Genomic DNA, 18,182 nt, shown 5'->3' on the forward strand with positions numbered 1-18,182 from the left:
AATTCGAGTCTCTGAAATAATTCCTTACCAAACTCCGATTACTTTGAAATTTTAACCCAATATAGTGCAATATATATATAAACACTTGTAAAGCTTTTATTTTGATCTCTCAGTCAAATTAAAAATTATGTTTAATAGTATAAAATTAGATTAAAAAAAAAATTACGGTGAAATCTAAATCTCATCATGCTTATAAGATCTCATTTTTTATATATAGCCATATTAAATGATTCAATGTCTAAAATTATGTAGGGGAGCCTCTATTTACCGCACTATTTTTCTAATGGCGCACTCCTTGCAGACAGAATAATCCAAATGCCATGTTGATTATTGAAATTATATGGAGAGAACTATTTTGCTCCTGCTTATATTTGATTATAGTATTTTTTTATTATTATTTTTTTTTTCATCTTTAACTACTTGGTAAGTGAATCGAAATCCTAAATAATGAAGCTTCATTGACACTCGTATGTTTTTTCCACCCCCTCCCTTACAACAACCACCATGTTGTTGTTAGTTTGGAATTTTTAAAATGTTAAGATTTCTAAAGATTTTTTTAATACGAGAACAAGAACATTTAAGAATGTATTTGATCATTTCCCCCACTACACAACGGGTTAGATCAATTTTTTTTGCACATAAAAAAAATATTCAAGTGTTTTTAATGTGTTCTTTAACAAAAAAATATTAAACTAAATAAGGATTGATCTAATGTGACATGATCGACTTTATAGGTACAAAAACAACCTGGAAAAACGGATAAAAAATATAGTCTAACTAAAAAAAAATATTAGGACGATATCTTTTAAAAAATATTAAAATGATAACATATTAAATTGACTTCGATCAACGCAGTTTAACCTTTCAAATTCATTATCAAAGTCATGAGACCCGTATAACCTAAGTCATTAGACCCTTATAACCCTATAAAAAAAATATGAAAAAAAATATTAAACATAATTCTCAATCAATTCAATGTTGAAATATGAAATTAAAAATAAAATTCAACTAAACAATGAGTTGATTCAACTCTAGTTAACCTGTTAAGCCTAGATCATGAGACCAGGATAACCCTATAGAAAATAAATTATAAAGCTCAATTCTCAATCAACTTAATGTTAAAGGAACAAAATAGAAAAAAAAACAATTAAAATAAAGGACAAAAAAACCATCTGAGTCAACCGAACAAAACCATGATCTACATCATGGGACTATAATAATCTCATAGAATGCAAAATCAAAAAAAAATTTAAGCATAATTCCTAACCAACCCAATATTAAAAAATGAAATTGAAAAAAATAATTCAACTAAAAAAAGATTAAAAAAAAAAAACATACCGTGATCTGGATCATGGGACTATAATAATCTCATAGAATGCAAATCCAAAAACATTTTTAAGCATAATTCCTAACCAACCCAATATTAAAGAATGAAATTGAAAAAAAAAAAAACATGAGTCAACTAGCCTAACTCGCAATCTGGACGCTAACACTGTGATAACCCTATATAAATTAAATAAAAAAAATATAAAGAAATATTCCCAATTAACCAAATATTAAAAGATTAAATTGGAAATAAAATAAAAAAATACAAAAAAAAAAAACCAAGTCAACTTGGGTTAACCTGTCAAACTCAGATTAAGAGATCAAATGACTTCATAGAAAGTAAATCAAAAATAAATTTATAAAGTCCAATTCTTAATCAACCAAATATTGAATGATGAAATGAATAGAAAAAAAAACTTAATTAAAAAGGGACAAAAAAAACTCAAGTAAACTTGGTTAACCTAAAAAGCTCACCATCTAAGTTATGAGACGATGATAAACTCATAGAAAAACAATCTAATAAACAATTATGAAGCCTAATTTTCAGTAAATCTTATATTAAAGGATGAAGTTGAGAAAAAAAAATTAATTAAAAAAAAGACAAAATAACCTGAGTTAACACGGCTAACTTGCAAAATTAGCGACCCGACAATGATAACTCCATATAAATCAAATCAAAACAAAACAAATTATGATGTGCAATACTCAATAAACTGAATGTTGAAAGAATGAAATTAAAATAGAAGCTAAGTTTCAAATTAAAAAAAAAAAAGTTTAAAAAGCATTAATATTTTACTTTTCATTGTCACAGTGAAATGCCAAAGCCTTTTTATATATACTAGATAAGTGACTCACACTATGTTGTGGGCCAGACTAAATCTCTCCTAGCATAATGCCTTAGCATTTCACTATAGCAAGATGTTAAGGCGATGTCTATGTTTTAAAAAAAATCAAGAAAAATATGATATTCATGTAATTGATTCTATTGTGTTTTGTATGTTTGGTTAATCTAATAATATGATTACAAAAAAAAAAAAGACATCAATAACAAATAAAGCAAAAAAAAAAAAAAACTAACAATGATTTAAAGAAAAAAATGCTTGTTAATACCATGGAAATATATCTTTTGAATATTCCTAAAAGTTCACAATAATCTTATTTATTAAAAAAACAAAAATTAAACGAGAATAAGATGATCACTTAAAAAGCAAAATGAAAAGAGAATAGATCTCAATTCTTAGCAAATAAAATTTCGACCAAGGAAATTGAAATAAAAAATTACAAAAGAAAAAAAAGACCAGAGTTTATCTGAGCCAATAAGCTAAATCTGCGACCTAGTTATGAAACTAAGATAATTTCATGGAAAGCAAATCAAATCAAATAATAAAGCTTAATTCTCAAATGAACTAGGTGAATAAAACAATAAAAGCTGTAAAAAAGCAACATAAAAAAGACCTGAGTCAACCTTAGTATACCCATTGAATCCATAATCTGAGGCATGAGATCAGGATTAATCTATAGAAAGAGAAGTGAAAATAATAATGAATACAAATCCCCAACCTACACAATGCTAAAGGATAAAATTGAAAAAAAAATCAATTTTAAAAAAGGATTTAAAAAAAAACCGAATCCAACCTGGTCTATCCCTTGAACCCGTGGCATTGGTCATAAGGTCGGATTAAACCATGAAAGTCAAACCTAAAAAATCATAAAGGCAAATCCCGATCAACCAAATAGTGAGAGGTAAAATTGAAAAAAATAAAACAACAAAAAAATGATAAAAAATAAAATAAAATTAAAAAGAATGAGGATCAAAATTAATCAAAATTAACAAATGAACATTTTTTTCTGAATTTTTGCATGGATAACATGTTTTTCAAGGATGGAAAGAGAGAAAAGAGTGTTGTGACGCTTTGAACGTCTCCATGAAATGTGATGTTCAGCCGCCTAGAGGTGCTATATGCACTGCCTGAAGAGCGTCGGGCATCTCCCACTTGCTTGTGCATCCACTTTACGCAGCAACTTTTCATTTAAAATAATATTATATTTTTGTTAAAAAGCTTGAATACCCTTGCCAATTACATAAAACATAAATGAAATGATGAAAACACCCTTCACCTTCACCTTAACTTTAAGAAATTTTAACTTCAAGGTAATTTTAATATCATATTATGCCAAAAAAACAAAATTAAAATACCTTAAATGCATTTTTAGCTTTTAAAGCTAGTTTAGTAATTTTACATACTAGATGCCTTGTGAACTTTGAATTGACAATTCAATACTATAAAAAGACTATTTTACCACTCAAACCAAGTTGTAAGTTGTGTTGTCAAGGACAAAGTGGTAATTTTAGTCCTCGGCAAATCCAATGAGTTTTAGTTTTTTTTTTAAAAAAATTAATTAATAAATCCTTTTATCCCTTGGTTTTGTGGCTTTTTGTGGAGTCTGTAAGAGAATTGAAGTCCATAAGAAACTGAAAATAAAAGGGAGGATGTTAGATTTAGATTTGAACCAATGGAGTTCCTGTATAATATCCTACATATTTGGTTTCCCGTATAATTGCCAAGCTAAATAAGAGATTTCCAGGCTCAGTAAGAGATTTATCCTACGCTTACAGCACCACCTCTAGCTGTTAGTCACCACTTTCCTCCTAGTTGCTCTGTTCCAAATGAGAAACAGAAACTCACCATCTTGCTTCCCCAAAATTAGAGAGTGGTAATCTATACCACAGCTGCAAGATTTATTTTGATCCATCAATGATGAGCTGTCCCCGTTTTTCAAGCTCATTAAGCATTGCAAGTGCCGCAGAGTCATATGAGGTCTTCTTATCAGCACTGGCCTCTCCCGCACATTCAACGACGCCATACGACGGTATGTTCATGATGATTTTTGATACATAACTGTTAAATCCCTTCCTTTTATCAGGGCCCTCGCCAAATTCAATTGCAGTTCTGCGGGAACAAGTCAATTAGAACGACAAATATGCAGGAAAGAAAAAATTTAGCATTGAAAACTAATGATCTTTGTATATAAACGAGAATTTGGGTGACCAAAAAAAAAGCTTGTAGGGTTGGCAAACCTGGATTTCGTTTCTGTTGTGTCAAATGTAGGCATTGTCCATTGAACTTTCTTACAGAGATCATAAAGACTAGTACGAGGTCCTCCTTTCTTCTTGTTAATCGACTCAATAACTGCAAAAGGGGGTGATTTAGCGAGATATTCCACAATATTTGAGGGTACGATTGAATTCATCAGAAAGCAGAAGACTACTCATTTAACAATGAAAAATCAAGATATAACTGCAGGCACCAACCAGCACACTAATTTTCTTGCAAGAACCAAAAAACTACCTCCTCAGTCCCATGACATGCGTTTATTATATTAATAAACTCTTCAATTCATTCCTGGTGCAGAAGATGGGCTAGCAACAGTTTTAAGGAAAATCGAGACAGTAAGATAATATAAGATATGTGCTAAGCATTGGACTTGATCAGAAAGGAGCTGAGATAGTGTGTGCCCTTGAGCAGCATATATAAAATAAACTGTTCCTTCTCTGAATCACATTTAGAATCAAATAGGAAGCCAAATCATTTGATGATGGATACCTGGGGGACCATGACTAGGACTGATGGCAGGGGAACAATCTGCATTTGAATCTCCAGGCACTTGGTTTTCTATTTTCTGCTTTTTTGGCTTTGTTTTTCCAGAAAAATCTTCATTTTCTAAGAAGCCAGGGGAACTTGAATCAACAACAGGGTCAGTGTCCTGTTTCCTCCTCTTTGAACCTCCACGTGAGTATACGATGCCTCTTTTCTGTTTACATGAGCATACAAGGGTTAAAATAGAGTTTACAAGAATTTGATTTTTTGAAGCCTTGAAAGACATTCAAATAATTAATCACTGTATGTTTCAAAGACAGAAAAGCATCAAAGTCACACAAATATCTTAAAATGCTATTATTTCTTCATTGATTTTAATTTACAAAAAAACAGCAAGAATTAGAATGCTGAAAAAGCTTTCACGTCCATGAATTTTCCTGGATAAATATCATCTTTAGTTTGCTTATTCTAGAAACCTGCTGTTGGATTTGCTAGCCAAACAACCACCAGAACGACTTTTTAAGTACAGAATGGATGTTTCAGCAGTATGACCATTAGCCAAGAAATCTTACAACAATAGTGATAGTTACTAGAAAAAGAACTAGAGAAACAAAACAGCTCTGGGTTTTATTATCGTGGGATCCAGCAAGTGGTAAAATATGAAAACATACAGGCATGATTGCAATTCCCAGAATTACAAACCTGGAGCTTCTTCAACAAACAAGAAGCTGCTTTTCCTTTAGCTGCTTTCCTGTTTTTCTCATACCCCTCTCCAGACAAGAGCTCGTTGTCCAGCTGTACCCAAAGCTGGGCGTGAACCATCTCAGCTTTCTTGGTACATTTCTCTTTTACAAAAACTCCTATAGAGTCACATAATTCAACAAGTTCACGCAGTGGAGGCAGCTCAAGTTTCTCAGGGGTTACAATTGGAGATAACAAGGGCTTGAATATTCTCCACACACCATCGAGATTGAACTTTGTATCAATTAATAATGCCCCTGCAATGCTTTCAATCAGGTCTCCAAGAGCCTGTAGGAAACGATCAGAACAATTTGTCATTAATAAATAGGATTGCAGAACAGGAAACCACCACAAGAAGTTTAGATATGTAAAAAGCACCATAATCAGAGCTTCAAAGGATTAGTTGCTGCTAACCTTTGAAGATAGCAATATAATTTGCTATAATTGAGGAAAACATAAAGAAAATAAGAGATTGAGTGGGTCAGCCTAGGAACTTACCTTGGGAGCCTTTGGGCCTTGATCAGATTCATGAAAAGAATTCACATATTCTCTTATTTGACTTTGAAGGAGTGTAGAACAATGAAGAAGATGGGTATATAGGTTTTGTTTCACGGCAACTTGAGCAAAGTTATCATTGTTAACAGAAGCTGAGCGCAAGTCAGTCAGCTCGCCAGGATCAACATCTGTGTGGCTCTGATAGAGATGCCATGTTATAAGCAAGTCCAATACAGAATCACCAAGAAATTCAAGCCTCTGTCGAAAATCCAAAAGAAATATATCAAACACCAGTCCCGTTAAGATTATTGCAAACAGTTACAGGAAATAAAGAGTCTTGTGCACTTAAATCTCGTCATCAAATACATTTAGTGAGTAAGCATTTCTGTATTAACATTATAAAATGAAAAAAAAAAAAAAAGCATTGAGATCATTCATGTATGTTACAAAAATCTGTTTAAAAATTGCTCGGATAAAATTACTGTACCTTGAGATTTCAAATTTTTATATTTTTCCAAATTGGTTTCGCTGCTGAGCAACCAGAATAAGGAAAATATACTTAAATTAAAAAAAAAGGTGTCAATTAAAATAACCCCCTTGAACAATATAGGCACCACCCAAAAGTTTGAAAAATCTTACCAAATCACCTCCAATTTTAAGAAACTACTACAGAACAGAAACCTCCTTTTATAACAAAAATACCCTTCATGGGCTAAAATTATCCCCTTTGACAGCAAGGGAATTTGTAATGATTTCTTAAACATAGAAAGGGTTTTTGTCAAATCCTCAAACTTTTAGATGTCATTTGTAATTTCAAGGGCTATTGGAGTTTACCCTAAAAAAAAAAGGAAAGGAAAAATATGATAAAAATTTCATTACCTGGTAACAGTATGTAACACCCTGTTCTTGCATAGATGCATGAGTCATGGCCTCCTGCAAGACAAACTTGACACCGAAGGCATACCCAAGCTTTGACTCTAGACTCTTAATCTCATCTTCTTTAGGGATATAAGATCGTAGAGATGCACTCGTAATTGCTTCGCTTATTAGTGAAGGATCAAGTTCAGCATTAATGCCAAACCACTTCATCACATGAATTGCAGCAATCAATCCACCACTGACATAGTATGCCCCTATGACAGATTCAACACAATCTGATATGGTTTTGGAAACCATCCATCGGTGACCTGAATCACAAGGTTTTCCAACCTTAACAATTGCACTTTCGGTTTGGAACTTACGATCCAATGGTACTTCTAAAGTATCAACCCCACATTTGCAAGGAACTGGAGTACGTACAGAGTTCTGTCCAGGAGCAGTCCAACGACGGGGATTAAATGGACTGTCTAGTATATAACCCTGGCATGTAAGAAATGCAGAACATTTTGTTTCAGACACCTATTGCAAACGAACTATTCAAAACACTTAATGATTTAAAATATCGTGGCTAGGATAAAATTTGTGGAAGATTATTCAGTTTCATATCAATCCATGTGCCTGAACTATTAATTCTGGTAAAATTGAGTGACAAAAAAAGGTGATGATCAGAATATACGTGTAAATATGAAGTAGAAGGTATACTAGCATGTATGATGATCAAAACATACATGTGTGCATATGAAGTAGAAGGTTTACTATTTAGACTTGTCCAGATTCAAATACCACATTTCAGCCATTTCATGGAAATACAAGTGCAAATACAAGTGCAGAACATTTGATAACTACAATCACAGCAATGTGAAACACTTCAATTCAAGTCTCAAAACAATCAGGGAGAGCATACTTCAATGGACAAAGAAACACTAACAAATTCTATCCCAAAAGAAAATTAACATTGGGTTCAATTGTAAAATCTTCTGGAATTCGTTTCTGCAAACGCAGAACATCAGCAAAGTTATTAAACAATACCTGAAAAACAAAAAAAAACAAAAACACAAAGGAAGAGGAAAAACCACATGCGCTCAGAAAACACAATTTTTTATGGAAAATGATACTTCTTAAAGATAGAACTAGAAGCCACAAATATCATAATCAAATACCTGTACTTTACAATCTGTTCCCAATTTATGTAGGGTTGAATTACAAACAGTCCCTGAGCGCCATGAAGATAACTGGCCTTCATGTTTATTGGGATATTTTAAAAATAGGTGGCAGCTGACAGCATACTTTAGAACAGAGTCCCCTAGCAACTCCAGTCGCTCCATCGAAAAACTTTCACAGCATCTAAGCGTTGTTATCGCTTCCAGAATCTAATGATCAAAGCAGGTGACCACATTAACTTAAAGGTGAATAATTCATTAAAAATACAAAAAAATGAAGAGCAATTTAATGGGACAAGACCAATGAGCTTGGGATGTAAAAATCAGGAGCATGACAATCAATCACTTGTCTAAGTTGACTGGCCAACATCAGGCACTCAAGACGGTGCATCAAAGATGGCATCAGATAAATTGATTTTACAACACTGATAAGAACATCAATCTTGATCAAAAGCTCTGGTGGCATATGCACATGTTGCTGCTGTTTTCTGCCTACCATGCCATCTTTTGAATTACCTGATCATTTAATAGGACATGTAACAAATCAGATAACAGAACAGGGAACTCATTGCTAAATTCAACAGCATAGCCTGATTCAGAAGACAATGTAGTAGCTTATAATGTCAATTGCAATAGCTTTTATAATTGAGAGAAGTTGATGCATATTGGTGAATTTCCCAATTCTTCAAATCTGGTTTACACTTTGTCAATAATCTTAGCATAGGATTAACTTCAAGATAATAGAATTGAAGTGCCAGATAATCAGACTGAGACTGAGTTGCCCAACAGAAAACAATTCCACCTCATAACAGATCTCAAGCACACAAACTAACAAACCTTCATCATTAAAGTTTACAAGATGATTGTGTGGGTTATGGCTTTGCTTTAACCGCAACAGAGGCTGTCCTGGATGCATCAGCACAATTCCGTACCTGAGAGCAGCTGATGTTAGGTATGGAAACTGTAGATGATAACGAGGAGAAATGAACATAAGACCCTCAGCTGGACCCACCAACCTTTTGTTGAAGTACTCTGTGTATGTTGAAAACTCTGTCACATTATCAGCATTTCCCTCAAAAGCACTCTCCGCAGATGAATCGTTCACGACTTTAACAATGGAGTAGATTCTTCCCGTGTGGATTGCCAATACCACCATATTGTTAATGTTCTCTACGTTGACTAAAGCATTAGCAAAATGGATTAAATTTGTACCATTGCATTCTACGGTGGATGACTGAACATTATCAGGTAATGTATTTCCTCCACCACTGCAAGACCGAGCAGTCAAAAAGGAGTTCTTCAAGTATTCTACCACAGATGAGCAAGCTTCAATTCCTTTCCAATCTATTTTCCACCGATCATTACTGGAAATGCTCCATGGCTCTAGTGGTAGAAGCAGATACATGTTTGAGGGGCTCCACAGTGATGTTTCTTTCTGAAGTAAGAACTCCCTAGATGATTTAGATCCAGTAAACAACTTTCCAAACAAGCCATTGAAAAAGAATTCTTGAAACAGTTTTGCTTTCGTCATCTAATAAAAATATAAAAAACAGATACAGCATTCAGGAAATAACTAATCCAAGATAAAAAGAAATATTACTGAGATAATGAGCACGCAACATGTTAATACCTGTGCAGCATCCAAGTGAACTACTCCACATGAAGAAATAGAAGACTTGACGATCTTTGCAACCAAATAAAGATCCAACTCAATGTTTCCCACATCATCATCGAGCTTTGACTCAATGAGAAGAATAAATCCAGAATAGATCTCACTGACAATGGAGCAAGAGAAGTCAAACTTGTATGCATGAAAAGTGGCTCCATCAAGTTTCTCTCCCCAACTTCCGGATAATGCATGAATGCAAGTTGTCCCGTGCAATTCCTTCCTTTTTGTAGTTCCTGAATAGGCAAGAGTGGAACAGAGAGAGAAACAATGAGTTATTACATACAAGGAGAGAAACACCGCTACACCTTCCAGGATTGATACAGCAATCCAAACACATTCATGTGAAACTATTAGTGTATCCACCCATCAAGGTTTTGCCAACTTTGCTAAATAGCAAAAGCAAATGCATTATAATGTTTGTCCTTACATGAACCATACTGATGTCTTGACAATTTCATTTTATTTTTTTTCATTATTGCTTCCGAGCATTCTTAATGATGATATCACACACATGCAGTGGAATTGCTCTATACTTTAGTAGTGGCCACCTGATATCAACAAAGCATGGTAGTTGGCAACTACAGATGAAGGAATGTGTATGGATTACCTAATAAGTAGGCTAATTTAGTCAAGTCATACATTATCTATGCTTTTTCATAGATTCTTTAATAGTAAAAAAAAAAGAGATGACCCAACTAAAAATCCTAGCAGGTTCAACTCTTACTAATGACCCAGAAAGAAAGGATGGTGCAGCTTGGCCAATGAGCTAATAGAGTTTCTTATAGGAATATTCAATATGAATTTTATTATAATAAACATATACCTGCACCTGCAGATGTTGACTTGCTTTTAACAACAGCAATTTCTGAAGGCTCTTCAACTGATGGCAGAAGATGATCATCCAAAGCACCCATTTGATGCAATTTCTTACAAGCTTCCAAGCATACAAGCTGCTTTGCTAATTGTTGACTCCTACATGTTGGACCAACTAATGTTTGAAAAGCTGCATTAGGAGGTAGCTTCATTGCACAGCGGCAAGACTGTTCAAAAACTTCAAACTGAAAAGTTGGCTTTGGTGTGTAGTACCTAAATTGTAAAGGAAACCAATTAAAAGTTAAGCTTCTATACTGTATACTTAACCCAAATAAATGGACAGGGAAATATTTAAATACCTGTCGCCAGGGAGGTGTTGACAATATCGATGTATGAGGCTAACACTAGAGTCTGCAGTTACTGATGCTCCTGTCACATCCACCACATAAGCCTTTGCTGCTTCTGAAGCACATGCTTTCAGATTCCATACATTAGGATCTCTATTTATAGCTGTATCTGTCATTGACCACTCGCTTCTAATGATTTCAAATAGCTGATCCCGTTGTTTGGTGTTTCCCCTGCAAGTATATGCACAGTTATACTATGTTTACTGATAACATATACATGAAAACAATCATGAGCCAAGCATGTTTATGACGCAAGAGCTTTAACTAGGGATTCTATCACAACTGTAATGATCTACACGATCAAAATATCAAACACACAAAAACAAAGATGAAGGCCCCATTCTATTTGCAACACTACAGCTGCTTTTTGGGCCAGAAAGCATATCAAAGATGCTTCTGTGTGACTGCAGTCTAAATGGATGAAGAGGCATCACCTTTCAAGCATGGTGATAAAGTTGGAATTATTTTGTCGAGCTCGTCCCCGAGACTGGACATAACTGCGGACTGTCTTAGGCAGATCAAAACGTATTACACAGGAGCAGTTTGGCACATGAATTCCCTCCTCCACCACATCAGTGGCAAATAATAGATTGACCTGCATAAAGTTACCCGTGTGTTATCGCATTTTCAACTTCCTGCGAACAATTCATAATACTGAAGAACATATACCTTCCCAGAGCGAAATGATTCCAAGGTCTCCATTTGCATTTTTGGGGCCAGTGCATCAGCTGATGCATTAGTTCCAGTCAAATATGAAACAGTGAAATGTGCTAAAACCTCAACTTTCTTCATAAATCTTTCAACCACTTTTGCTGTAATAATTCTTTCAACAAAAATGAGGCACAATACTTCCCTAGCTTCTCTGCAACCACAAAAGGATAGTAAATCAACTTGGATACAAAATTAAAATTAAAAGATAAGCAAATATTTCTATTACCCAAATGATAGAAAAAGTTGGAGAAGTTCATGTAGTTTGGGGGATATGTAGCCAAAACCCAATGCTGCTGAACAGTCAAACCCATGATCCAAAGAGAAATTATCACCTGAGTTAAGAGAAGGAATAATGTCGGTAATAAGCATCATACTCAAAGCACAATCAAAATACATACTACTGTCTCCAAAATGGCAATATCGCAAGGAAAAACATCAGGCCGACAAAATATTCACTGGCACTGTGCTACAGAGACAGTATCTTTATGCACTATGAATGAATTGCTTGCTCATGAACAACAGAATACGTAAGAAATAACTGGAAAATAATAATTGTGGGAGCGAGATGGGAAGAGTTGATGAAATAGAATCTAGGAGAGATACTACATTGTTTGAACCTAAATTATACTCTCTTTCAACTTAAGTAGTAAACTACTGTGCACCAGATGAAGCTAGGTGCAAGAGGTAAGCTTTGTTTTGTCCAAACCATTGATTCGCATAAGGGATGGGCTAGCTCTATCTGTACCCATCCTGTGCTCTATAAGGCCGTCGGTTCCTTGGCAGCACCTTGACATGCATTACAAGAGAATTTAAATACTCCTCAATCCACAGGTATGGGACTTTTACCTGTTTATCCAGATGCAGTGCCCTTTATAGTTATAACTTATCACTCTCTCTTTCCCCTCAGCTATTCACACACACAGACTGCCTTATGCAAGCTCAATTTTGGTTGCTGATGCTATATAGGAGTAAATTGCAGCAGGATCAGTCATGTTTAATTTACAATTCTCAAGTAACTACTTGAATCACAAGTGGCATCATCCAATCCTTCATGCATCCTGATAGGAGGTTGATGCATCATTAATCTTCACTAATTACTCCAATAGTTAAAGCTCATATTATTGGTCACCCAATCAAAGCAGTCCTCCTCCATGCAGTCTCATTGCCATGAACCCAAACAAAGCCAAAAGATGCACGTGTTTAACAGATTCCAAATACTCCCAACAAATCATAACAAAAAAAAAAAAAAGCATTCAAAGCCAGATAATTCCATAAATAAATGGCAGCTACAAACCCATTATGGGATTAACTGTGAGAAACCTTATCATAAACAAGAACAAACAGCACAGTTTTCAAGAAATGCAAAGGCTTTTTTTTTCCTTCAGCAGGAGAGACAAAGGTGTCAACATATAAATATTGAATAATGCTAAATGAGGTAAGAGAACAATGTCAACCACTGCAAGTGATTTATCAACAACCATGTATATAAATACAAGACAAAGGAACAAAAAAAAGTTTCCATTAGATTTGAGCACACCTAATTTACAGCAAGTATGCAATTAGCTGAAAAGCATTTTTTTACAACTTCTTAGGAAAGAAAAAAGTATAAAAGACACTATTATCATACCATGCAGCAAAGATTCACCAATTATATGTAACACATCCTCAAGGAAATATCTACACTGCAAAGAAATTTCTTGATATAATTTGCATTCACCAGTGGGGTTACCAGCATTCTCTAGACAAACCTTGATGGCCTATATGAAAGAAAAAAAAGTGAGAAATAATAAACTGCAATCACAAGAGAAGACAGCTGCAAAATAAAAATCCCTGTTCCCTTTATCTTTATAAAAGCCATGTGAGTTACATTTGGGGGTGATGGAGGATAAGAATCACCCTAGTGATATACCCTTGGGGATAATCCCACCATCCCCCTGCCCCTGTTATATATTTTTCAATTTCTCTAACTCTTTTTTTACCCTCAAAGAACACACCTAAACAATGTTTAATTCTCTCTCTTCTCACTAACAATATCTCAATCTTTTTTTCCCTAAAAAATGTACCCTTCCATTTATCAACACACCAAGTATGTTTAAAAATCTAATTTTACACCCTTAACAATCATTCTTGTAATAATTACTCATGAAAAATTTCACCTAAATTTTCCAACCATGTGCCAAATAAACCCTTAGAGGAAAACAAAGAAAATGAGGTATTCTCTTTGTTCCAAAGTGTCTTTTTTTTATTATAGGCACATTAAGAATGCCTAAAAATATTGCGTCCCCTCAGTTATTCCATATCAACTTAAGAAATTTCTAATCTAAGTATGCTTTTCAAGAGTTGGAAAATTGATCAACTAAGGGTAGAATAGAATAAAATATACATTTCTTTTGACTTTCTTATGGTAACTTTAGACAAACCCAAAATGAAAGAACGCTATTTGGGATGGAGGGAGTAGTATTCATGAACACATTTTATGAAAAACACGAGTATAGCCTATAGCTACTGCATTTCACATAATAGAAAGAATACAGAGTGACAGCAGAAGAACATAGGGCGTGAGCGTTACATCTCAGCATTTAATCCATTTTCTCCTTAGTTTTTAATTACTGTGATTCTAGGCAATTCAAAATCTTTGCGTGGTCCTTGGACAACTGCTTTCTCGTTGCTTTAAGCTTATCATCCATATCTTTGTAACAACTTTGTGTTGAGCCTTGCAAAGCTAACATTGTAGCATCAAACTATCCGCTCAAAAAAAAACATATTAGTATAAACACCAATAAACCACTCATTCCACAAATCTCAAAGCTAGAAATTTCTTTGTAAGTGCCACCTCCACCACATCATTTGATATGTGTGCACAAGAAAAGAATACCTTGGACCATGAAGCTTCAATCTTATCTTTCAGCTCTGCATAGGAACACCATGCTTTGTCATAAAATCTACATGATTCTTTTGCAGAGGGAACATAGACATGCACCTCTGCCCTGTCTTCAATAGTATAAATCTGCAGTAAAACACATAGAAGAAATTAGGGAGGAGAAGCGAAAAAAAGAAATACCACATAAGGGAGGGAGGGAGAGAATTGGGGGGGGGGGGGGTTGCAGTGAAAAAAAGGGGAAAGACCAAGAAGAAAGATAGCATAGAAGCAGACTTTATAACCAATTTCTCAGGACTTCGCACTTGCTAAAACAGCAGCATCCCAAAACAATAGGGATGAGATTCTTATATAAGCAATAAATCTAGACAAATTAGAAAATAAAATAAGAAGCATGCATATCCCCAGACAAAAATGAAATAAGACAAACTAATGCCAGTCTATCTCAGTTGTGCTTCCGTGGCTTGGCATCACAACTTCGAGATAAGGAATAAGAATTAAGTTTGACTGCATGACCATCATAGGAAAAAAAATAAAATTAAAAGTACCTGAGAATTCAATACACTCTCAAGTTCTGCTAGTTGATCCTCACAGTCCATGGCGGACAAGACACCTAATGAAAAAATTTTAAAAATTATATAAGAAATGCATGCAATAGGTTTATGATTGGACTGAATCTAGAAATCAAAAGATGAAAATAAGCAAGCAGCATACAAGCAAACACAAAGAAAAGGTTTTTAAGAAGAAGAACATGATCAGAGGAAGAAGCAAGTTTTGTAAATAATAAATGGCTACAAACGGTAAGGGGTAAACACATACCAAATATTCTCTTCATGAGTATTGACTGTTTACGTAATTCAGCTAATTTGAAAAATACAACATCTGTCTCCAGTTAACACACCTATAAAACTGAACTTCTAATTAAGAATACCTCTCTGCTAATTGCATTTGGGCCAACAAGTGTGAAGACTATTCTTTTCCATGGAAAAATAAAACAGATATACGAAAAATCAACTGCCATCAAGGCAGACCAGAGAAAGAAAGGAAGTTTGAGTTGCAAACTAATCAATGATGGTGCCATCTTGTCCTGGTGACATTTGAAAGTATCAAGTGTCAATGAGGGGGGCAGGGGGCAAATAAGGTCGTAATGTCAAATAAAAGATCTAAATAAATTTATGCACTCAAACAGTTACTAAATTTCAAACCCTCCATAATGCCACAACAAGTTCTCTTACCTTTTCTAACTACAGGAGATGCTGTCATTCCAAAAACCTTTGGCTTATTCTCCATTTTGTGATAGAAATCCTTCACCAAACAATCATAACTATCAAAATTAATTTTACTCTAACATTAAGAAGAGGAATCGTGACTATAGAAAAGATCAAATGAAAAAAACAACAAAATTTGTAGCAAAGAATAGGATATCAACCTTCATGATTTTCTTATAAGGATGGTTACCGGTGGAACGATGACACTCGTCAAGTATTAACAAGGATACCATTTTTAGATTCAAAAAAGCCTTTCTTAAGGCATCCAAGAGGATCTGGGGTGTCATAACCAACACCTACAAAGTAAGAAGAAAGGACATGCATTAATGAAGCTCTACCAGCAGCAAACCAAGATTATAACATATTTGAACACAGGTGATAACCCAAAGAATATTGTCTCTTTCATAAGTAAAGCCATCTATGTTCCTCTAATACCGCTAGTTTAATCTCTAACTGTATAAATATAAGAATGAAATCCAAAGTACAATTAACTTTTGCATAAATGAAAACTCAATCTAGCAAAAAATTGCAGGACCAAAGAACTACAGATAAAGATGGTCACAGCATAACTGACATTAGAAAAATGAGAGATATTTGTTTCTTCTTGGTTTTATTAAATGCTGTAGTGCATAAACCAAGACCATTAAAACAAGTAGCCCAAAAAGGAAATTGTTAGAATATACATAATATATGGAAACAGATATATTCAATCTACAGAAAAATTCCTACTCACATCGTGCTCATCAATTTCCTTCTCCCAGGACTTCAGAGACCACTCATCTATTCCCTTAGCTCCATAGTACTCTCCCACTCTGAAATTTGTTTGAGATTTAATGACTTCATATTGCTGCAAGCACAAAACCCACTTAATTTCAACTTGTGAATCAATAGATCAGCCAGATTGTATATACAGAAAAGAAGAGAGGGGAAATAACTATAAAACAGCACTGGAAAAAAAAAAAAAAAAAAACCCTTTTTATATTGAGAAAAACATGCGTTAGCATATTAACATTTACAGAGAATTCACTTATTAAGGAGAAAAGGAGAGATTGATTTATTAAAAAGAACAACATGCCTGATTAACAAGATGAACTGTTGGGGCTAAGAAAAGAATCAATCTCTTAACACCACTGTAAAAGACAGCTTGACCAATCTGTTTAATTAACATAACAGCAATCATTGTCTTTCCAGCTCCTGTTTCCAGCACAGCAATTGTATTCCTCTTAACAGCCACCTCAAAAACCTTTGACTGATACCTACAGTCACCAAAACATGCATAACCAAAACCACATTGTAAGGGGGGGAAACCATGAAATTTTTCTTCAAGAAAATCTGAGTAATTACAGAAAAATTCAAACCATCAAAGAAAGAAAGGAACTTTGACAAACCCTCTTGGATAAAACTCCTTATGATTACTAAGAACAGAAGCTAGTCCTTGTGGGGTGGTGTCATTTTGATCAGTAATACAATTGGAAGTATCTATAGCAAGACAGCTCGAAGAGCTGTTGTTGTTGACCATCATGTCACCAAAGCTTCTCTTGAGCGAATCACGGTCTGGCATTGCAGTATCCATAATTGACAAATAATAGTATCAATTAACTCTAGTAATAAACAAAAGAAAGAAAGAAAGAAGGGTGGTGTGCAATTATCGTGATCGAAGATTTTTAATGGAGAAATCATGAAAATAAAAGAGAGGGACCAGAAATTATAAACACAATGAGCGTGAAAGCCCTAATAAAACCCAGAGAGAAAGAAACAAAGGGAACTTTTTGCTAGCCTAGTTTAGTGATTCTTCAAGAATTTTGACAATTTTATTTATTTAAGATTAAAAGAAAAAACAGGGAATCCACTGAAATCCTTTTGTGTTAATGGGAAAAACTAATATACTCTGTCTGTCTCAGTCCGTCTGTGAATGTGTGTGATATACAGATTACAGAGAGTGAAAGAGAATTATGAGATAAAAATTAAATAAAGGTCACGAGTCAGGACTAGATTTTAGGGATTTATTCTTTTAGGGTTAAGAGTGTCTTTTCAATGTTATCTTGTTGGACTCTGAAGACTGCGAGCGTGTGTGTGCGTACGTTCGGAGGGGGGGGGGGACGACAAGAGGTTTGGAGGGTTCTGTGGCCAGTGAAGAACACGAACCAATGAGGATGATTATGGGATTTATTGTGTTTTAAAAAAAAATTTAAAAATATTTTTTTATTTATTTTAAAATAATATATTTTTAGTATTT

At 34.3% G+C, this 18,182-nt stretch overlaps 1 protein-coding gene across 1 annotated transcript; it reads right to left on the reverse strand.

Annotated features, from left to right (window-relative positions):
- Nucleotides 1-3,800: 3,800 nt before the first annotated feature.
- Nucleotides 3,801-17,891, reverse strand: LOC118045996 (endoribonuclease Dicer homolog 3). The gene is made up of 26 exons (XM_035054741.2): nt 17,335-17,891; nt 17,022-17,202; nt 16,680-16,793; nt 16,108-16,242; nt 15,914-15,983; nt 15,227-15,291; nt 14,676-14,807; nt 14,411-14,541; nt 13,697-13,769; nt 13,428-13,557; nt 12,027-12,132; nt 11,759-11,951; nt 11,524-11,684; nt 11,042-11,260; nt 10,693-10,955; nt 9,831-10,102; nt 9,217-9,731; nt 9,038-9,132; nt 8,502-8,716; nt 8,201-8,410; nt 7,041-7,520; nt 6,165-6,419; nt 5,628-5,954; nt 4,932-5,139; nt 4,406-4,517; nt 3,801-4,277 (listed from the first exon to the last, which is right to left on the reverse strand). Exons 1-26 carry the CDS (start codon nt 17,517-17,519, stop codon nt 4,067-4,069), a joined length of 5,058 nt encoding a protein of 1,685 aa, XP_034910632.1. The 5' UTR covers nt 17,520-17,891; the 3' UTR covers nt 3,801-4,066.
- Nucleotides 17,892-18,182: the final 291 nt, after the last annotated feature.

The sequence above is a fragment of the Populus alba genome, chromosome 18 (genome assembly GCF_005239225.2).
Source record: "Populus alba chromosome 18, ASM523922v2, whole genome shotgun sequence".
Classification (NCBI taxonomy): domain Eukaryota; kingdom Viridiplantae; phylum Streptophyta; class Magnoliopsida; order Malpighiales; family Salicaceae; genus Populus; species Populus alba.